Source organism: Pinus tabuliformis, chromosome 6 (assembly GCF_031772625.1).
Source record: "Pinus tabuliformis cultivar Carrire ecotype Pingquan chromosome 6, CPIR1, whole genome shotgun sequence".
Lineage (NCBI taxonomy): Eukaryota > Viridiplantae > Streptophyta > Pinopsida > Pinales > Pinaceae > Pinus > Pinus tabuliformis.
In genome coordinates this window covers 536,785,734-536,806,452 of record NC_142292.1, presented here as the reverse complement: position 1 = coordinate 536,806,452, position 20,719 = coordinate 536,785,734, and the positions used below count along the sequence as shown (strand labels likewise).

The window sequence follows — 20,719 nt, the reverse complement described above, 5'->3', positions numbered from 1 at the left end:
TTTTGGTTTTCAGAAGAAAAATATGCCAATCAATCTTATCACATTTCACCCACTACTACTTGTCAAATAATTCATTTGATCCCCAAAAAAAATCATTTTCCTGGACTGGAGTGATTTTTATTTAATAATTGGACGAAGTGATCAACAGGTGGTGATGGAGTTACAGAACATTCGGCAAAACCGCCAAAGTGTCTGAAGGAGGAGGATTGAGTTCACTTCATTGGAGCAAGAGATCAATGCAGATAGGGAGTCATGGCTTGAAAGAGCCAACATCCACTTGGAGAGGAAACTAGAGAAGGCCATCAATGAGAAGAATATGCTCAGAAACTTGTCATATCATTATTTGTCCCAGAACTTGGTGTGCAAAGCAAGAATGAGGAATTTGAAAGCAAAGCTAAAGAGAGCATCAAAAAGGAAAAAAGAGGATGAAGGACTTCAAATCTTTGCTGAGGCTTCCTTGGACCATCAAAGCACTTAATAGAGAAGACTCAGCCCAAATTTCAAGAAATTTGGAGCAATTTTTGCATTTTTTTAATTTTTTGGCACAAAAAACAGAGTTTTCCTCCCTATGCGTCGCGCCACGTGGTGCTCACTTTTGCTAGAGGGCTCCAAATCACAAAAACTTTGCATTTCTGGATTTTTCATGGAAAGTTATGCTTGCCTACCTATGGCCAAGAAATTTGGGTAGGTTTTGAGCCCTCAAAAGGTCAAAAAACACTCAAAAAATGACCTCACTGCCCCTATTTTGACACACAGGAAGCAGTGTTGGGAGAATGGACTTTTGGAGGGGCAAATGGAGGCCAAATTGAAAAATTCCACTTGGGTTGGAAAGTAGACAGACAAACCTTTCCGGAAAGTACAGCTAGAGCTCATTTGGACACTAGGAAGTCCTCCAAAAGTGGGTCCAAACAGGTGCTACACATAGAGGAAAAATTGCTAGTTTGACCAAGTTTTGCTCTGTTTTTCGCCCAGTTTCGCCTAGTTTGACTTATTCGCTTTCCTCATGGAAAATTTATGATGTAATTTGATGAAATTTGATGGATTATGATGTAAATATGTTGAATTTTCACTTGTAGATGTAGATTCATCAGTTTAGAGGTTGTTTCAAACTGAATGGATCAGTTTCCTTGTTTTTACAGGCATACTGTTATCTTGCCTAGTTTGTAGTTCTTAGTTTAGAATCAGTTGGATTAGCTCCTAAACTCATGAGCTCGACCCCTAGAGGCAAGGATGAGCTATCTTTTTCTATATTATGTTGTTTCTCAGTCATTATCATGGTTGGACTCTTGAGAAAGCCTTGAGCTTCATTGTACATTTATTTTCAGTATTTTTGGCTAAGGAATTGAGAACAGGATTTGCAGCACTCTTTGGGATTCATGTGGAAATTTGTATTGGTAAAGTGCTTCTCTTTGTAACTTTGAATTTTATTTATGTATGTCATCATCTATCTTATTTCTTCTAAACTAAGCAAACAAGAGTGTAAGTAGAATTCATTGAAAGTGCAATGCTCTACTTGAGGTTTGCTGTAGTTGTTTGATGTTTTCAGCTGTCTGAGGAGGATTCTTGATTGTCCTTGACCTCTTCAACACCTCACCTGTCTTTTCCATCCATCTCAATAAAATTTAAGTGCCAAAACGGTTGCCTACCTTGCCCCATCGAGATCTCTGCAGAACTGAGCCTCAATCCCCGCACCCTAAAATTTTCCTTTCCCTTGATTCCAATAAAACCCCCAAAAAATCACATCAAATCCTTATACTTCATACCTGGCCTAAAATTAGTTTATATTTCAGTCATCTCAAGCCCCATAGATCATCTTTTACTGATATTGACTTAGAGAAAGCCCTCTCCTGTCCTCGTAGTGCTAACTACAAGGTTGAGCGTGGTTTGATGTTGGCCCTGGATCCTACCTTTTCAGCCTGAGGTAAATCTAGGCACTAACATAGTGGCGACCATACTGGGAAACTAAAACATTTGTTTGTTGGTATTCTTCATTTTTAAAACTACAGACAGAGCCTGAAGATTAGCCAAGTAGCCTTCGAAACGCTTTTTCTTTGCATTAGCGCAAGTAGATAAATGCTACTTTACTCAATCTCCGGTCTAGTCTTATAAACGGAGTATCTAACTTGCAGATCACCCCAGTACATCTGATAATTCTAAGCTTTTGGATGATAAGTTTAGGATTTGACAGGCTGAACAGGTTGTTAATGTCCATTTGATTTCTTGAAATAATAACACACTGGCTTCCAGAAGACATACCAAAGCAAATCCAGATCCTGATCCCCCTCCTGTCTATGAAAATCCCAATCTTATTCCTAGAATCGTCTGCCAAGGAAGCTCTATCATTCCCGTGTTCAAAGCTCAATCGTGTCTTGTTGGTTTTGAGTATCTTTAGGATCAAGATTTTGATGAGAAGTTTGAGTTGTCTTTGTTTGAAACCAAATCTGAAAGCGTTGTCGCTTCAACTGTCTTAAATCCCGAGTTTGTTCGAAATCTTGAAACTGAGAGGGCTAATAAATCAATTGATGATTATATTTTGAACCAGCTCCAAACTTCAATTGCGGCTTCTAATATTGTTGATTGCTTAGAGATTGCTTCTGAAACCCTTGGGTCATTCACAATTGCGTCTAGTTCAAGAATTCCCACCGAACCACCTTTCATTCCTACCCTTCCCCCACAGTCTACTATCTCTGATAAAAAATCTACAGTCGTATCCCCTCCGTCCACTCCTTCTACTCCTAAAATAGCCAAGATTGCTTCACCACCGCATACACCTCCTCATACTACCCATACATCAGCTTCACCTACTCCCCCAACATCACCATGACCGATTGAAAATCCACCAAGAGCAATGGCTGCTCATTTTTCACCTCTTATACTGCCTCAAAATTTGGATGATATGCCTGCCGACTACCAAAGAAAAATTCCTTTGTTTGACAGCACTCCTCATGGTATCACAGCTCAACAACATGTGGACAGAATGACTGATTTCTTTGATCTTCATGAGATTGATGCAGAAAATGTAACCATGAGACTGTTTGTACAAACATTTGGAGGTGAAGTAAGGAAATGGTTCAGGTCCTTGACGGCTGCAAGTGTCACTACATTGGCCGATCTATAGAGACAATTCTTAAACTGTTGGGAAGTGAAGAAAAATCCCCTTCAAATTCTTTTCGAGTACGAGCACATCAAATGAAATGCAGGTGCGTCTATTCAAGATTACTGCATTAGATTCAATTCAGTTTATAATGCAATCCCTGATCACCTAAAGCCACCCATGGGGCTAGCCTTGATAAATTTTCCAGATGGTCTTGACACTGATATGGCTTACCAATTAAGAGAAATGGATCCAGCTACTTTAGAAGACATGCAAAAGATTGTGGTTAGCATTGAAGCAAACCTACTCGCCAAGAGAGCTAGAGAAAGAGCTGAAAATAAAGTCACAATAAAAGAAGAATCTTCCTCATCAGATCAAGTGCTTCGAAAGGTGGAACAGATGTTAGATAGACTGAAACTTGACAAGCCTGAACCACAGATCAAAAATCCTAATTTCCATGGCCAACAACAGCCCCAATACAGAATCAAACAAAGAGAGCAGCGAGCCCAAGATCAAATAGCGTAGCAACAAGTGCAGACACCTCTATAGAATAATGTTGTACTTGGTCCGGAATCAGAAGAAGAAGAGGATGTGATTGGAGAAGAAAATCATTTCTTCACTCCCGATGACATGCCAATTTACATCACTGAATATGAGGAGTCTCCAAGAATCCAGCTGAACGAGGGGATGAAAATTTTATTTTGGAAAATGAGACGGTACTTGAGGAAGAGTCCGATGATTACCAAAGAGGATACATGAATGCTTTGTCAGCTCATCAGTGGCAGTATTCACTTCGAAATAGAGATGTGCCTGTAAATCCAATTCAGAAAAGGAAGGAGGTAGCAGCGTCAAAGAATGATCCTCCCAATGTGCAGAAAAAGGGAAAAGAGACAGCTGATCCTAGCAGCAGCAAAATGACATCAGCAAGTGAAAGACCAAGTCAGCCCAATGTGTCAAAGGAGAAAACAGAAAAGAAGGATGTTCCAGCAAAAGAGGTAGAAAAGGTTTCAGTTTTTAACTTAGAAAATGAAATTGCTAAGTTGAAAATATCCATTCCTTTGACTGAGTTGATGAAGAAAAACAATTATAAAAGTCAGGTGTCTAAAATTTTGAGCTTAGATCCATCATAAAACATGCTAAATGTGGAGGATGATAGTCTCGAATTGGTCTCTGGGCCAGCGTTGGAAGGTCAGTCGCAAGATAGCGATGTTTCTCCTTTCTATATCAATCTCAGGGTGCATGATTTTGTTTACATAATGCTATGTTTGATTCCGAGGCCTCTCATAATCTTATGCCGAAAGCTATTATGGAGAAATTGGGATTGGAAATCACTAGAAAATACCATGACCTTTACTCTTTTGATTCCAGTAGAGTAAGGTGCATCGGGCTTATAAAGGATTTGGTGGTTAGATTGGATTAGATTCTGGCTAAAAATGTTTTGATGGACGTGGTGGTGGCGGACATACCTCCTAGATTTGGCATGCTTCTTTCCAGATCTTGGGGAGCAAAGATTAAGGGGACAATGCAACTTGATTTCTCCTATGCTATGATTCCCGTGTTCAGTCAGATGAGGAAACTATACTGGGAGCAGAAAATGAAGTACATGATCACTAGCAAGGAGAAACCGGTAAATCATCCGATCAACTATGTACATACTGATCTAGAGTCATTTGTTTTCTATTTAGATAGTTTTAATGATGTAAATAACCAACTAGTGGAATTAGAAGACATTCCTGATATTACTAAAGATTTTAGAGAAGTCTTGAGACAAGAGCGTCAAAGACTTGATGGCACCACTGAAAAATCAGCAATCCGACAGCAGCAACATATTGATGGATAGCAAGGTAAAGAACAAGAGTTTCAGCATTTAGAAGAGGATGAAACAGGCCTATGGAGTATGGACTTTGACGGTGTTGTTGGAAGAGAAGGTGTTGGCATTGGTATATGGATACGCAGCCCATTTTTTGCCCCAAACAAAGTGCCAAGCAATGTAAGGGTCTGCTCTTATAAATTAGCTTTTGACTGTTCAAACAATGAGGCCGAATATGAAGCATTGATTGCTGGTTTGAAAGTGCTTAGGAAATTAAATTCTAAGAGGATTTCAGTGTATGGTGACTCCGAGTTAGTCATCAAGCAGGTGAAAGGTGAATATCAAGCTAAGCATCCTCGAATGTGGGCCTACCACAATGCGGTGTTGGATATCTTGAAGGTATTTTCTGATTATACTATCACTTGTGTGCCCCGTGCTCAGAATGTCATTGCAGACTCACTTGCAACAACAGCAAGAAATTTGAAGATTCCTATGAACTCAAACAACAAGTTTGAGATTCACGTGAAGCATCACCCGGCTGTGCCCGACAATCAAAGGTATTGGCAAGTGTTCCAAGATGATGATGAGATCGATGAATTTCTGCAAAACAAAGGTAAATTCAAGGACATTTCTATTGACATGGAGTATGATGATGGTGATGAGAATTTGGAAGTCAATCAGATGGAAGTATTGCAGCTCAAAGATAACATCATTCCAAAAGGTTTAATACCTTTAGAGGAGCTTTTCGATCAGGATGATGTGGCTAAAAAGCCAACCTTGCTGCCAACTGAAAAAGGAGTTGAAGATGTGAACATCGGATCAGCTGAAAATCTGAAGATGGTCAAATTATCAAAAGCATTGTCCCCACAGGTGAGAGTGAAGTATATCAGTTTTTCATTCTCTTTTACTGATGTATTCGCTTGGGATTATTCAAATTTGAAAGCTTATGACACGAGCATAATTCAGCATGTGATCCCGATCAAGCCAAATCAAAAGCCTTTCCGCCAAAAGCTAAGAAGAATAAATCCAAAGCTGCTGCCCTCAATCGAAAAGGAGGTGAATAATTTGTATAAAGCTGGTATCATAGTCCCTATCAGATTTTCAAATTGGATTTCAAACTTGGTTCCCGTCCACAAGAAGATAGGTGAGATTCGGTTATGCATTGATTTTAGAAATCTGAACAAAGTTTCCTTGAAAGACAATTATCCATTGCCCAAGATGGATCACATACTTCAGCAAGTAGTTGGAGCATCACGGATGTCACTACTTGATGGTTATTTGGGTTATAACCAAATTTTGGTCCATGAGGATGATCGTGACAAGACAGCATTCACCACTCCGTGGGGAGCTTTTCATTATGCAAAGATGCCGTTTGGATTGAAAAATGTTGGTGCAACCTTTCAGCGGGCGATGGATATAGCATTTGCCAATGAAAAGGATGTTTTTCTAGCTGTTTATCTTGATGAATTAACAGTTTTCTCTAATATAGATGAAGAGCACCTCTATCATTTGAAAGTTGTTTTTCAGCGGTGTAGGAAGTATGGCATCTCTCTAAATCCAAAGAAAAGTTTGTTTGCCATGGATGAAGGCAAACTTCTTGGGCATATAATCTCAAAAGAGGGCATCCAAATTGATCCAGCACGGGTGGAGGCCATTCAAAAGATTGATTTCCCATGAAGTAAGAAAGAAATCCAATCTTTCAATGGTAAGATCAATTTCTTACGTTGCTTTGTGCCCAATCTTGCAGAACACTTAAGAGAGATCACAAACATGCTGAAAAAGGATAGTGCAGTAAGGTGGACCGAGGAAGCAGTTAAGTCTTTTAATCTGGTGAAACTAGCTCTTTCTTCAGCTCCGGTTTTGATCAGCCCAGACTATACTCAGGATTTTATTTTGTTTTCCTTTGCCTCGAATCATACTATGGCAGTGGTCTTGATGCAGAAAAGAGACTAGCTCGAAAAACCAATTGCATTCTTCAGTAGAAATATAAGGGATGCTGCATTGAAGTATAATATTATTGAAAAATAGGCCCTTGCATTGGTTAAAGCATTAAATGATTTTCGGGTTTATATTTTGCACTCTCACATCCTTGCTTATGTTCCTAATGCTGTTATCAAAGATGTCCTAGTGCAAATAGATCTAGAGGGAAGGAGAGGCAAATGGATTGCTGCCTTGCTGGAATATGATGTAGAAATCAAACCGACAAAGCTCATTAAAGGAAAAGGGCTGGAAAAGCTTATGGTTGAGTCAAATCTGCACGCTTTGTACATTAATCTAATTGATGCTATGTCCGAGGAAAACGAAAAAAATCTGCCCACTCAGGTATCAGAAATTTTCCTCCTTTCTCCTTGGTATTCAGACATTGTTTTTGTGCTTCAAAATTTGTCATCACCTCTCGGAATGGCCAAGAACAAAATTAGGACATTGAAGTTGAAGGCTGAAAAATTTTGTATCATGAATGGTGCACTTTATTGGAAAGATCCTGGTGGTGTCCTACTAAATTGCTTGGTAGAAGAGGAGGCGAAACAAGTTATGGCAGACTTTCACAAAGGAGATTGTGGAGGTCATCTTTTCTGGAAAACAACAGCCAATAAAATCTTGAGAGCAGGGTATTATTGGCCAAGTCTATTCGCTGATGTGTACAAAACAATGGCCAATTGTCACGAATGTCAAATTTTTCAAGGTAGGCGGAAGTTGCAGCCTTTACCACTCAAGCCCATTGAAGAGAGTGCTCCATTTCAGCAATGGGGTTTGGATTTTATTCGTGAGATTCATCCTTCTTCTTCAGCGCATCATAAGTGGATCCTCACGGTGACGTATTATTTCACCAAATGGATTGAGGCAATTCCAACAAGGCAGGCCACTGATTCAGTAATTATTTCATTTCTTGAAAACAACATTTTGTCTCGTTTTGGATGTCCAAATAAGTTGATCACTGACAATGTAGCAGCCTTTAAATAAAAAAGAATGATCGACTTTTGTCATAAGTATCAAATCACTTTGGGGCATTCAACCACTTATTACCCACAAGGTAATGGTTTGGCGGAATCCTCCAACAAATCTCTTGTCAATATCATCAAAAAGCTGCTAGAAATTAACAAGAAGAGTTGGCACAAAAAGCTGGTCAATGCACTTTGGGCAGATAGGGTAAGTCAAAAGAAATCCATTGGCATGTCTCCTTTTGAGCTTGTGTACGGTGTGGACACAGTCTTCCCGACATCTTTGGTAGTCCCGGTGGTCAAATTGTTGCAAGAAGCTGGCAGTGAGGATGATGGTTTGCAGTGGAGAATCAACCAAATGATACATTTGCAGCAAACAAGAGAAGAGGTATTTCAGCATACTTCCAAGCTGCAGGAAAGAATTAAGAGGATATATGACCGGAAGGCCAAGGTGGACAGGTTTGAAATTGGAGACATAGTGTTGAAATGGGATGCAAGGAATGAAGAGAAGGGTAAGCACGACAAATTTGAAAATATGTGGAAAGGACCGTACAAGATTGCTGCACATCGGGGCCAGAATGCATTCCTTTTGCAAGAGCTGAATGGTGAAGACTATCTTGGTGGGCCGGTCAATGGTCGGCTTCTCAAATGGTATATTGTGTAAATTGTGTTCTGCTATCCTATTCATCATTGTATATATCAGCTTGTTTAAATTCCATTGTAAGAGTGTGCTGTCTTCCTTCTTCAGCTTCGAGCCCGAGGTGAAGGCTATAAAGTTGAATTTGGATTTCAGTTTTGGTTTGGTTTGTTTCAGTCAAGTCTTTTGGTCAATTTTAGTCTTGAAAATGAGTCAATTTGAGTCATGTTCAGTCCTGAAATTGAGTCAAGAGTTCTGATTTGTTGTGTCAAAATTATTTACTCCATAGCCCAATGGACGAAGGCACTACCTTCTTTCCCAGAGATCTGTAGTTCTTGGCACCTCCAAGGAGCTACCATCCCATTGGAGCCAATGTTAGAGTTGGTATTGTCATCCCTCCATCAGAGATCAACTCCTCTTGTTGCATTTCATGTTAGGTGTCCCGCCCAGTCATTTGCATTCCATTAGGTGCATAGATCATCTGACGGTAGTGACATTCCTCCAGTTTCCCTCATGTTATCTACCTGCTGGCTCATGTTTGTTCATTTAAAAAACATATATAGTCTTTTCTATTTTGAAAAATGCAAAAGTTGTCTTTAGGGTTTCATGGTCAATTAGGTCTAGGGTTTCATTAGGGTTTTGTCAAGAAATGTGTTAAAATGTCCAATAAAAAGCTCCAACACCTACAAAGCAAGCAAAGCTCAGGTCATATGGTTCATTGCAAAGTTAAAAAGAAGTGAAAAGTCCAAAAAACAGAGTTTGTAAATAAAGTGATTGGCAAAACATTATGAAAGTGGGTTTTGGCAAATTAAATTTGAAAATCTCCATATATAAACCATTCCTCCAAGTGTTTGAAACTCATTTTCACTCCAAGGGCCAAGAGAAAACAAAGCAAAGTGATTGTGGGAGTTTCAAGTGAAATTTGCTCCAAATCGACCGGCACGGTGCACTAGGCAAGAGGCGCGGCGCACTGGGCCTTAGAACCCTTTGTTAAAAAGCACGGGCGCGGCTCATACAGCCAGGAAGCCCGAAAATCACCAGAACGAGCTCTAATCGCCAAAATCGCATGAGTTCACCTTGTTCCAAGTAGGTTGAGCTTAACCTCTGTTGTTTATCAAAGTTTGGTGCTGATGTTATGATGGTTGATGTGGTGAATGTTTTAACAAATGATCAAACCCTACCATTACAAATTCCTCAAACAAAATTGCTGCCTAGGGTTTGATCAATTTTTTTGCTACCAAGTTCATCTTCCCTCCATCATTCCCTTACCCCATTTTTCCCTGTTTTCATGGTTCCCTAAGTTCCCCTATCCCTTAAACTCACTAATCCCCTATCCCAAGTTCCCTTTCCCAAATTTCCTATTATAAAATCCCAAACCCTAACCTTATACAAAACCTCCCAAACATCCCATATCTTCCCTATCTAAATTTATCCCAACAGTCCAAAAAATTCCCACTATTTTTCCCTCTCCTAACAGTCCTTTGTTTCATTGTTTTCCATTGGTAGCAGAGGTCAAACAATCTTCAAAGGCAGTCCAAGACAGTTTGACATATTAGCACCTATTTCTTCAAGGCAATTTGTCCACCAGCAGTCATGGCATCAGATCCTTCATATGATTATGAAGAGGAGACCCAAAGTGACTCACCCATGGAGGGACATGCACCTAGGAGGTCTCATAGAGGTGGCAGACATATCAGAGAAGAACCTACCACCCTTACCAAGTTGCAGGCATGCCCTCTTGCCCTCTTTTGTTTCCAGCATTAGTCATGCTATGAATTTTGTGAGAAGGTTGCTCATATTCAGTTTCATCGTGAGTTGGCCCATTTATTTGTGTTGCATTTGCATGGTGATCAAGCCACTCTTGCTGGTGTTGCTTTCACATTAACACCAGAAACCATTTCATTGGCAACCAACATACCGAACATTAGAGAACCATGGAATAAGAGACAAAAGATTGACTGGCAACACTATGAACCATATATCAAACCTGGTTTTTTGAGGTAGCTTAAGAGAGTGTTTCTTTTTTGGTTTCTCAAGGATGAGTATGCTCCTTTAATGAAACTCATCATGAAGTATTTCACCTGTGAGGGCCAGTTCTCCCGCTTGTATGCTTATCACGTCAAGCTGCTGATGCATTTCACTCGGGTACAGATGATGAACATCCCTTATTTCATATGCCAAAACATAGAAAGGATGGCCACTCTTGTGCAGCACAAGACCCCTCAGCAACAACGTAACAATGTTTACCGTTTTGCTCTCATCAAGATTGTGGTTGTTCATCAGCTTGGTTTATAGGGCATCACTTGGGATGAATTCATCTCGCGTGAGTTTTTCAGAGCTTCACAGGGACCATCAGAGGTTAAGCATGAGATAGGTAGACCTTCTCATCAATATGAGGGCCATGAAACCACTAGTGTGCTGGTATTCATCACATATCAGAGGGGCACTAGACATTTGTTTGCAGCAGCAAATCGAGTGTTATATCCACCCAGGGTGGAAGGGGCCTCGTTTCTTCCATCAGCATAGCAGGTTCAGGACTGAGGCAAGAGGCCTCTACAGGGGGAAGGACCATCAGGTGAGCGAGAGACTGATTTCATCCTCATTGAGGGTGATGATACTGACATGGGCTTGCAAAGTGAAAATCTCAGACAGATCATGAAGGAGCAGCAGGCGGACATTAATGCCTTGTCCACCAACTTGGATAGAGCCTAGTGGACTATACAGTATTTGGAGCAAAGGAACAAGTAGCTTGAAGATTAACAGGTGGTGATGGAGTTACAAAACATTCAGCAAAACCGCCAAAGTGCCCAAAGGAGGAGGATTGAGTTCACTTCATTGGAGCAAGAGATCAATGCAGATATGGAGTCATGGCTTGAAAGAGCCAACATCCACTTGGAGAGGAAACTAGAGAAGGCCATCAATGAGAAGAATATGCTCAGAAACTTGTCATATCATTATTTGTCCTGGAACTTGGCGTGCAAAGCAAGAATCAGGAATTTGAAAGAAAAGCTAAAGAGAGCATCAAAAAGGAAAAAAGAGGATGAAGGACTTCAAATCTTGGCTGAGGCTTCCTTGGCCCATCAAAGAACTTAATAAAGAGGACTCATCCCAAATTTCAAGAAATTTGGAGCAATTTTTGCATTTTTTTAAATTTTTGGCACAAAACGCAGAGTTTTCCTACTTATGCGCCGCGGCGCTCGCTTTTGCTAGAGGGCTCCAAATCACAAAAACTTTACATTTTTGGATTTTTCATGGAAGGTTATGCTTTCCTATCTATGGCCAAGAAATATGGGTAGGTTTTGAGCCCTCAAAAGGTCAAAAAACACTCAAAAAGTGACCTCACTGCCCCTATTTTAACACACAGGAAGCAGTGTTGGGAGAATGGACTTTTGGAGTAGAAAATGGAGGCTAAATTGAAAAATTCCACTTGGGCTGGAAAGTAGACGGGAAGACCTTTCTAGCAAGCACACCTAGAGCTCATTTGGACACAGGGAAGACCTCCAAAAGTGGGTCCAAACATGTGCTACACATAGAGAATCAGGCGCTACGCATAGAGGAAAAATTGCTAGTTTGAACAAGTTTTGCTCTGTTTTTCGCCCAGTTTCGCCTAGTTTGACTTTTTCACTTTCCTAATGGAAAATTTATGATGTAATTTGATGAAATTTGATGGATTATGATGTAAATATTTTTAATTTTCACTTGTAGAGGTAGATTCATCAGTTTAGAGGTTGTTTCAAACTAAATGGATCAGTTTCCTTGTTTTTAGAGGCATGCTGTTATCTTGCCTAGTTTGTAGTTCTTAGTTTAGAATCAGTTGGATCAGATCCTAAACTCATGAGCTAGACCCATAGAGGCAAGGATGAGCTATGTTTGTCTATATTATGTTGTTTTTCAGTCATTAGCATGGTTGGACTCTTGAGAAAGCCTTGCGCTTCATTGTACATTCATTTTCAGTATTTTTGGCTAAGGAATTGAGACCAGGATTTGCAACACTCTTTGGGATTCATGTGGAAATTTGTATTGGTACAGTGACTTTCTTTGTAATAGTGAATTTTTTTATGTATGTCATCATCTATCTTATTTCTTCTGAACTAAGCAAACAAGAGTGTAAGTAGAATTCATTGAAAGTGTAATGCTCTACTTGAGGTTTGTTGTAGTTGTTTGATGTTTTCAGCTGTCTAAGGAGGATTATTGATTTCCCTTTCCCTCTTCAACACCTCACCTATCTTTTCCATCCATATCATTAAAATTTAAGTGCGAAAATAGTTGCCTAACTTACCCCATCGAGATCTATACAGAACTGAGCCTCAATCCCCGCACCCCAAAATTTTCCTTTCCCTTGATTCCAACAAAACCCCCAAAAAATCACATCAAATCCTTGTACTTCATACCTATCCTAAAATTAGTTTATATTTCAGTCATCTCAAGCCCCATAGATCATCTTTTGCTGAGATTGACCTGGAGAGAGCCCTCTCCTGTCCTCGTAGGGCTAGCTATGAGGTTGAGCGTGGTTTGATGTTGGCCCTGGATCCTACCTTTTCAGCCTGAGGTAAATCTAGGCACTAACAGGAGATAAAACCCACTAGCTCTTGCACTAGCCAATGTGCTTACTAGTATGTAGGTGCCAGCCTACAAAAGGCTATAACCTTGTCTCTTCCTCCAGGGACCACGTTTCATTAATTTTTAGATTGGATGCTCCTGGTACACAACGATACAAATGAAGGCCTCGTTTCATCAAATTTTCATACAGGACCCATTAGAAACTTTGAAACTCAAACTTCATCAACCAACAATCAGTTAATCTAACAATCATATCAATGTCACCAGAACAATGTACTAAACCCGAAAACCTACATCGTCATTCAGGACCAACTGTAACCTCAAAAATCATACATAAGAATGCATACGCTACTTTACTGAACCCAACCTACGTGTATACGCTACTTCCTTTATCCAAACTGGCATATACCTTCAAAACTATTGAAACATAAACTTTCATATTTACGTTTGTACCAACTAGCAATATATTGAACATCTACTATCAATTTACAGAGCTCTAGATAGGCAGTAGCAGAGATAACCCTTCTCACTTAAATAATCAATCAATCATACACCAAAATCCTTACGCATTCATATTTACATTCAGATCTAAGAAGACTTCATTGACATACAATAGTAAAATAGCAGAATTGACAAGATAGATTAGTCATTTCAGAAGAATAGGCTTTTCTTTCATAGACGCTACTTGGAAGAGTCGAACCTACGTGTATACATGCCTTTACCTAGGCAAACCAGCATATACATTTACAAATACTAACTCACAACTTCGTAGATATTCTGGACTTCAGACATACCCAGAAAATGAAATTTAAAGAATAAAACAGGTGTACGCAATCAGATCTAGCCCAAACAAAATCAGATCATTCAATGATAAGTCATTTTAGGTCTCATGATCCTGATCCAACATTGAATACAAGGTGCACAAAATATTTCATATCAAATCACAAACATAGCCCCTGCAACATAAAATCTACTTTAGATAGAAGTATTCCTGAGAAACCCTTTCACTTGCACACTTTGGCCCTTTTGGTATTCTTGGACGAGATCAAATAGTCATTACTCGGCTCAATATTGTGGGCTAATACCATGGTATTGACCCCTGGTATTCTTTACTCTTGAATTTCCTTAATTTTCCAACCTATACACGTTTTTCCTCTTGTGAAAGTGCGTGCATATGTATACGGCCTTTTTGTTCTATGAACCTATGTGTATACGCTCCTTTGACATCTTCAACTGCCTTACACCATCCTTTTCCTTCAACTTCTTCATTCTGATTAGTGGACCTCAGTTCCATCTTCCTGTTCTTTTGTACTAATGCCTTGTTACCTCTGATATGATTTGTTACACTGTAAGTTGCCTTTTATCAAAACTGAACTAACTTGTGAGTGAGTTGCCATCAAGGAAAACACTTGTATCATAATGCCAAGAAGTGTTTGGAAACCATAGCTCTAAATACATCAGAAATTCCCATAGCAGGTTCCAAAAATCAAAACCAAAGAGACCCACATTGTTATAGACATTTTTGGGCACTGCAACCCCAAGCATAAAATTTCCATAGACCAAGGGCTCCTAAGTCCCTAAGAGTTTTGTTCCAACCCCTAAAGGAACAAGGTCAACTGATTACAGCTTCTCCCAGAAGTTCTCCATGAAAAACTACTCAAAACTGGTCAAAACTGGATCATTGCACCTACTCCATAGGCAAAGTGCATTGCATCTCACCTAAGTACACTCAGTGGGTGAGTTGCATTTCAAAAAGCCCTTCTATGGGGTGTGATGGGCGAGAAGAGACAAATGGCAGTGTCAATCCGCGAGGTGGAGAAGCATGGAATCTTCCAGAAACTTCTCCTGTGACACTTGCCTCTCTGAATTCAACCAAGGATGAGTAAGAGATCATCAATCTCCAAGTGGAAGCAAGAACTACCAGAGGGAAGACACTAAACAAATTGCAAGCTGACTCATCTCCCTTACAGACATCTATATATGGATCCCTCATCCTAGAGATCCAGAGGCTGGAATTTTGCATCTTGTAAGGAATTGTTGTTGGTTTCTTGAGGCAACATCATAGTGTTGGGTGACCTAAGCTTTGCATGAGGTGAAGAAGGGCTTACTTGCTGAGAGGATGATGTTGGGTCAGAACAACTGGTTGTAACTCTCTTGGCTCTTTCTTGATTATCAATAAAGCTATTCAAGTTTTCCTCCATACTCTTGTGTAATCTATGTTTTTTGCATTTGTATGGTAAATTTACATCTGATCCTAAGTTGTTTATGATAATAGATCCATGTTATCGTATAGTGTTATGCTGCTTTGATTCTACAGGTACTCTATGAAGCTGGGTATACAAGAAAGCTAGTAGCAAAGGACTATCAGAAGAGAGAGGAATCGAGCAAGGAACCAAACACAAGACAGAGGTTGGTCTCCTTTATTCTTCTCTCATCTATTTTTCATAAAGGAAAACGAAAGTAGTTTTACTTTGTTTGTTTCTAAGGTAGCTACCTGCCTTAGTGGGATTAGCAGTTCTGCATAGACACTTTTCCCTGTAACAAAATGGTGACTCCACTGGGGAGCGACTAGGTTGTTTGTTTATCTACATTTGTTTACTTTATAAACTTACAGACGGAGCCTGAAGTTGAGCTAGGTAGCTTTCGAACTGCATTTGCTGTGCAAATGCAAAGTAGATAAATGCCGCTTCAGTCAATCTCCAGGTTTTGTTTATGAATTAAATAACTAATTTACAAACTCTCTAATTGTCCTTGTGGTGGCTCTAGTAACCTCCTTAGATCTACCCCTATTGTTGATTTACTGATTACCACTTGCTCAGCAAAATCCCTGAACTGAACTGCAAACTGTGACCCGGAACCCAAGCAAAGTCTCGTTTCTGGTCCAGTGCACTGTCTGTTCTGTGAATCTCAAATTCAGTGCACTTCCCGAGTGTAGTAGGTGCGCTGCATTTCAAATTCACTGTGTTACAGGTGCACTGATCAGACTAGGCATTGTTCCTGAATTTTGGTTTCTGTTCACTCTTTTAAGATCTATTCAAGAATTTTGCTGCCTGTAGTCAGTACACCTCTGTTTGAAACCCCTTTCCTTGCTGTTATTCCACCTCCATTGTGCAAATAAATATACATGTTTTTATGTATTTTTTGAGTCACTTTCAATTCTCCTTTGCAAAAAAGTAACGTAATTGTACTATCGTTTCTTGATTTGAAAGTGTCACAAGTGTCGTTTAGTCATAGAAGAGAATCTGATTGTTCTTGATAGTCGATTACACTGTTACTATTGTATTTGATCTAAATTAGTAGTTTTTCTAAGTGTCAAAAGCAAGTTTTCATTTCCAAATTGCAAAGTGTCATCATTGTCTTCATTTTGATTTTGAAAAGAAACTTGTTAGTAATTGTCGCTTTGAAAAGTAATTCAGATTTGTGCATTAGCTTTCTTTTTATCATTCACATATTAAGAAGGCTGAAAACAAATACATGCATGTGCATTTTCATTTAGACTGTTTGATTGGTTTGATTTAGGACAGTGCATATAGTGTGCGTTCTTTGCTCTTTGTTGAAAGAATTATGTCTTTCTTTCCTTAGTAGATAGGATTTTCATTGCACAAAGAAGATAAAAAGTTTGTTTATCATCTTAGGTTGTGTTATCACAAAATCATGCCCCTGATAGGCTGTTGATCAGGAAGACTTTGAGTAACTATTTCAAACCAAACTTTTGGCTGAGGCTTAGCCTCCTCAGCCTGAGAGGGCTCTCTCAAAGGGTTAAAGATTTTGATTAAAGAATAAGATAGATGGCTAACTCTATAGTTTGTGATTGTATATGTTTATAGGTTGAAAGATGAAGGTTGGCTACCATTGGGCTATGGAGTCAAAGTATGTTCAGTACCACAACAAGATCAGCTTTAACATGAAGTCAGGGCATAGAGAGTTTTTATACATCAACAAAACAAAGATACAATGCAAGGAAACACAGTTTATAAATACATGAAGGAAGTTAGAGCATCATTGATGAATTCTAAGTAACATGTATTCATACCACTGCAAGTAAGTGAAAGAGGAAAGCCATGAGACAATAGGACATTAAAAACCCTCTTTGAATCCTGAGTAGTGAAGCCAAAACATTCTACCTAGCATGGAAGTCAAGGCATTATAGAGTTCAAGTGCAGAAATGCAAATATAAAACAGTAAAACACAATTAGTTTATCTATGAAGGAAGTCAGAGCATCATTGATGAATTATGAGTATCATAAGTAAACATCACTGCAATGTAAGTATTGGAAGATGCCATCAAAACAAGAACATACAAGAACTCTTCATGAATCTTGAGTTGTCTAAGTAGAAATTCTGCATTAGGTTAAAAATATACACAGTCTGCACATAGAGCAGCAATTGAGCCAAAAAGTCTCCAACCCCTTGCTAATTCAACCTCTTGCTCTATATAAAGCATTTACAATTAGGATTCCATCATCCCTCCTCAAGAGAATTCGAATTTGCCATCAGTGACACCTATTCTAACCATAAAACAAACCATTAAATGTATTTGACACCTAACTAGTAGTCCTAGAGACCTAATACAACTAGGAGTGTAACTCCTTATTATGATTACAACAAACGTATCTAAACATTTAAAGCATTCTTTGACACCTAATACTCCATGAGGTCGAATTTGATGAAGCCTCCCACGTGGTCACCCAATTGCTGATGAGAAACCCTAGAATTTAGGGAACATGTTTCCCTGTTTTTAGGGTTAGATCCTTGAAAATTGCAGAGCCTTTATCTCTTCATCCATGACACATTTTACGAAACTGAAGGAGGTTTTTGTAGCCCATGATGTCTAGAACACAAACCTCTCCTGGTTTTTTAAAATATTTCTCCAGCTGTCCAGAACCTGTCCTTGAAAAACACGTGGCAAATAGGGAAAAATCCGTTTTCTGAAATTAGGGTCTCAATGAAAGCTTCTTATCTCCCAACTGAAAACACATACGAATAAAGTGAGATAGGTTATTTTAGCTGGACATGTTATGAAGAGAAACCTCCTTCAGAATTCCAAGATAACCTTTCATGTGACCAGAAACTGATTTTGAAAAACACTACTAAAACTAGTAGACAAAGCTTGACTTTCTGCAGTTTCGTAGCGCAAGTTTAACCATAAATTACTCCCACCTCAGAATGAATTTGAAGAAACGGAAAGAGGTTTTTGTAGTGCAGCATGTTAGGAAGAAAAGCCTCTTTCAGTTTTCAAAATTAAGTTCTCAGCTGCTCAGGAAAGCTTTTAGAAATTGACTAGTAAAAGCAGAAAACAGAGTTTCTTCAGCTGAAACAGGCTGCTACAGGGGTTTCGCAGCGCGCTGCAAAAACAATGATTTCGTAGCGCAAAACAGGATTTTTACACTGTTTGCGCTACGAAAACATGGATTCGTAGCTAGTTTCAAAATTTCTCCTTATCCTCCTCAAATCTCTGTCTTTCTTCTTGACTGCTGGCTGCCTTGTTTCTGTCATTCTTATACATTGGTGATGGTTGTACTGATGATGATATTTTCCTTTCTTTTGACATTTTCTCCTTTGAAATTTCTTTAGACAAAACAACTTGGAAGAAAATACCTTGCTTAATTGAGGAGCTGCCTTGCTTGAATTTGATGAAGATTTCTGCTCTCCTTTTCCTTTGAAATATTTTCAGTGATAACAGTGGCTCCACTTGGGATAGTGTGCCCTTGTGGTACACTAAGAACCTGCAGTTCCAGTGCCTTATCCTCTTATCATGAACAAAATTTTATTTGACAAACATCTTCTTTAAGTTCCTTGGGCCTTCACCTCAGGCTTAAGCTTGATGATCACTGTAGGAGAAAGAAGTCTATATCTACTGAAAAATAAAAATGCTCAGTCACCTTGAGCTTATTTGCACTTTCCTACCTACCTACCCTATCAGCTGCAAGCTCCACTTGTAGCTCAAGGAACATGAAACTTCCAATAAATCCAGTCATCAATCTGATCTGAAACTTGGATCTCCTTACTGTGCTTGAAGCATAAATAAACCAGATACTGAAATAACCAAGGAAGCATGAGGTGCAACTGTTCTTCAAGATGAACATATAATTGGAAGCCTGAACAGTAAATCTTTTCCATGTATTCAGCTATAGGGTCAAAAAACACATGGTTAGTTTGATGATTCTCATAACATTTTATATCTTCTAACAACTTATCCTCAACCACACAAAATTCCTTTGATGTGCTATCCAACTGCCTTTCTGCATGATGCCCACAAACAATGGAATTTTCCTCATTATAAAGATCATTCTTTGATGCAAGCTGCTGCAAGGAATCACAAAAATGAACAACCTTTTCCTCTGCCTGAGGGTCATAAAAAATTTCTTCCAACATTTCTTCTTGCTGTGCGTAATCATTTTCATCTTCATTATGATTCGAAGACTGAGAAGTCCGTTGCATCTCTACATCAATCTCAGAGGATGTAATATGATTTTCATAAGTAAACCCCTGCTGATCTTCATGCTGCATTTCATGAGATGTTGTACTTTCTTCTTGGTGCTGAAATGCATTGTTATGAAGAGCCTCTAAAATTTCTTCATCCATAAATTCATCATCATCATAACAATCCTCCAAGTACTGAATAAGACTTAAAGAATGTCTACAACAATCTTTGAGCAACAATAAGGAAGGATGACACTCTTTATACATGTCATAGAAGACATCATGGAAATCAACAAGAGAAGATAATGAACCATTTTCCAAACTTTTATACCAAGACCATGCTTTTCCTTCTAAAGTGGCCATAAACATCCTCATGAGACAATCCTCAGGAAAGTGAACCTTAAGACTGCGTACATGCATATGAAACCTAACCAAATGAAGAGCAGCATTGTCTTTCTTTTCATCTTTGAATATCGGAAGATCCTCTAACCAATCAACCTTTGGCATAGGATTTGGAAAACCAGGGATATGAGACCGATTCATAGGAGCATACCTGGGATTCATTCTTGCAGTGGAACTCATTTTGAAACTTCATCAAGCTACTGATCTTCTAGCAGTGGAGTCACCTTACAATTTCTTATTCAATGTGTGGAGTCGCCAAGGTAGTTTTGTAGCCTCAAAGATGTCTGAGCTCCTGCTACCTTCAGAAGTTCAACCATTGATTTCGGGAATGAATAGACTTCAGGCTCCCGGCAGACGCACCAAAATGTTATCACAAAATCATGCCCCTGATAGGCTGTTGATCAGGAAGACTTTGAGTAACTATTTCAAACCAAACTTTTGGCTGAGGCTTAGCCTCCTCAGCCTGAGAGGGCTCTCTCAAAGGGTTAAAGATTTTGATTAAAGAATAAGATAGATGGCTAACTCTATAGTTTGTGATTGTATATGTTTATAGGTTGAAAGATGAAGGTTGGCTACCATTGGGCTATGGAGTCAAAGTATGTTCAGTACCACAACAAGATCATCTTTAACATGAAGTCAGGGCATAGAGAGTTTTTATACATCAACAAAACAAAGATACAATGCAAGGAAACACAGTTTATAAATACATGAAGGAAGTTAGAGCATCATTGATGAATTCTAAGTAACATGTATTCATACCACTGCAAGTAAGTGAAAGAGGAAAGCCATGAGACAATAGGACATTAAAAACCCTCTTTGAATCCTGAGTAGTGAAGCCAAAACATTCTACCTAG

General features: G+C 39.1%; 1 protein-coding gene across 1 annotated transcript; it reads left to right on the top strand.

Moving 5' to 3' along the window:
- Positions 1 to 8,075: 8,075 nt before the first annotated feature.
- LOC149259652 (uncharacterized) lies at positions 8,076 to 8,507 on the top strand. Its single transcript, XM_089454799.1, has one exon. The coding sequence runs from the start codon at positions 8,076 to 8,078 to the stop codon at positions 8,505 to 8,507; it is 432 nt and encodes a 143-aa protein (XP_089310925.1).
- The last annotated feature ends 12,212 nt before the right edge of the window (positions 8,508 to 20,719 follow it).

What these genes read in the sequence shown, in the direction of transcription:
- LOC149259652 (XM_089454799.1), top strand. Translation starts at nt 8,076, where the DNA reads ATGTCTCCTTTTGAGCTTGTGTACGGTGTGGACACAGTCTTCCCGACA.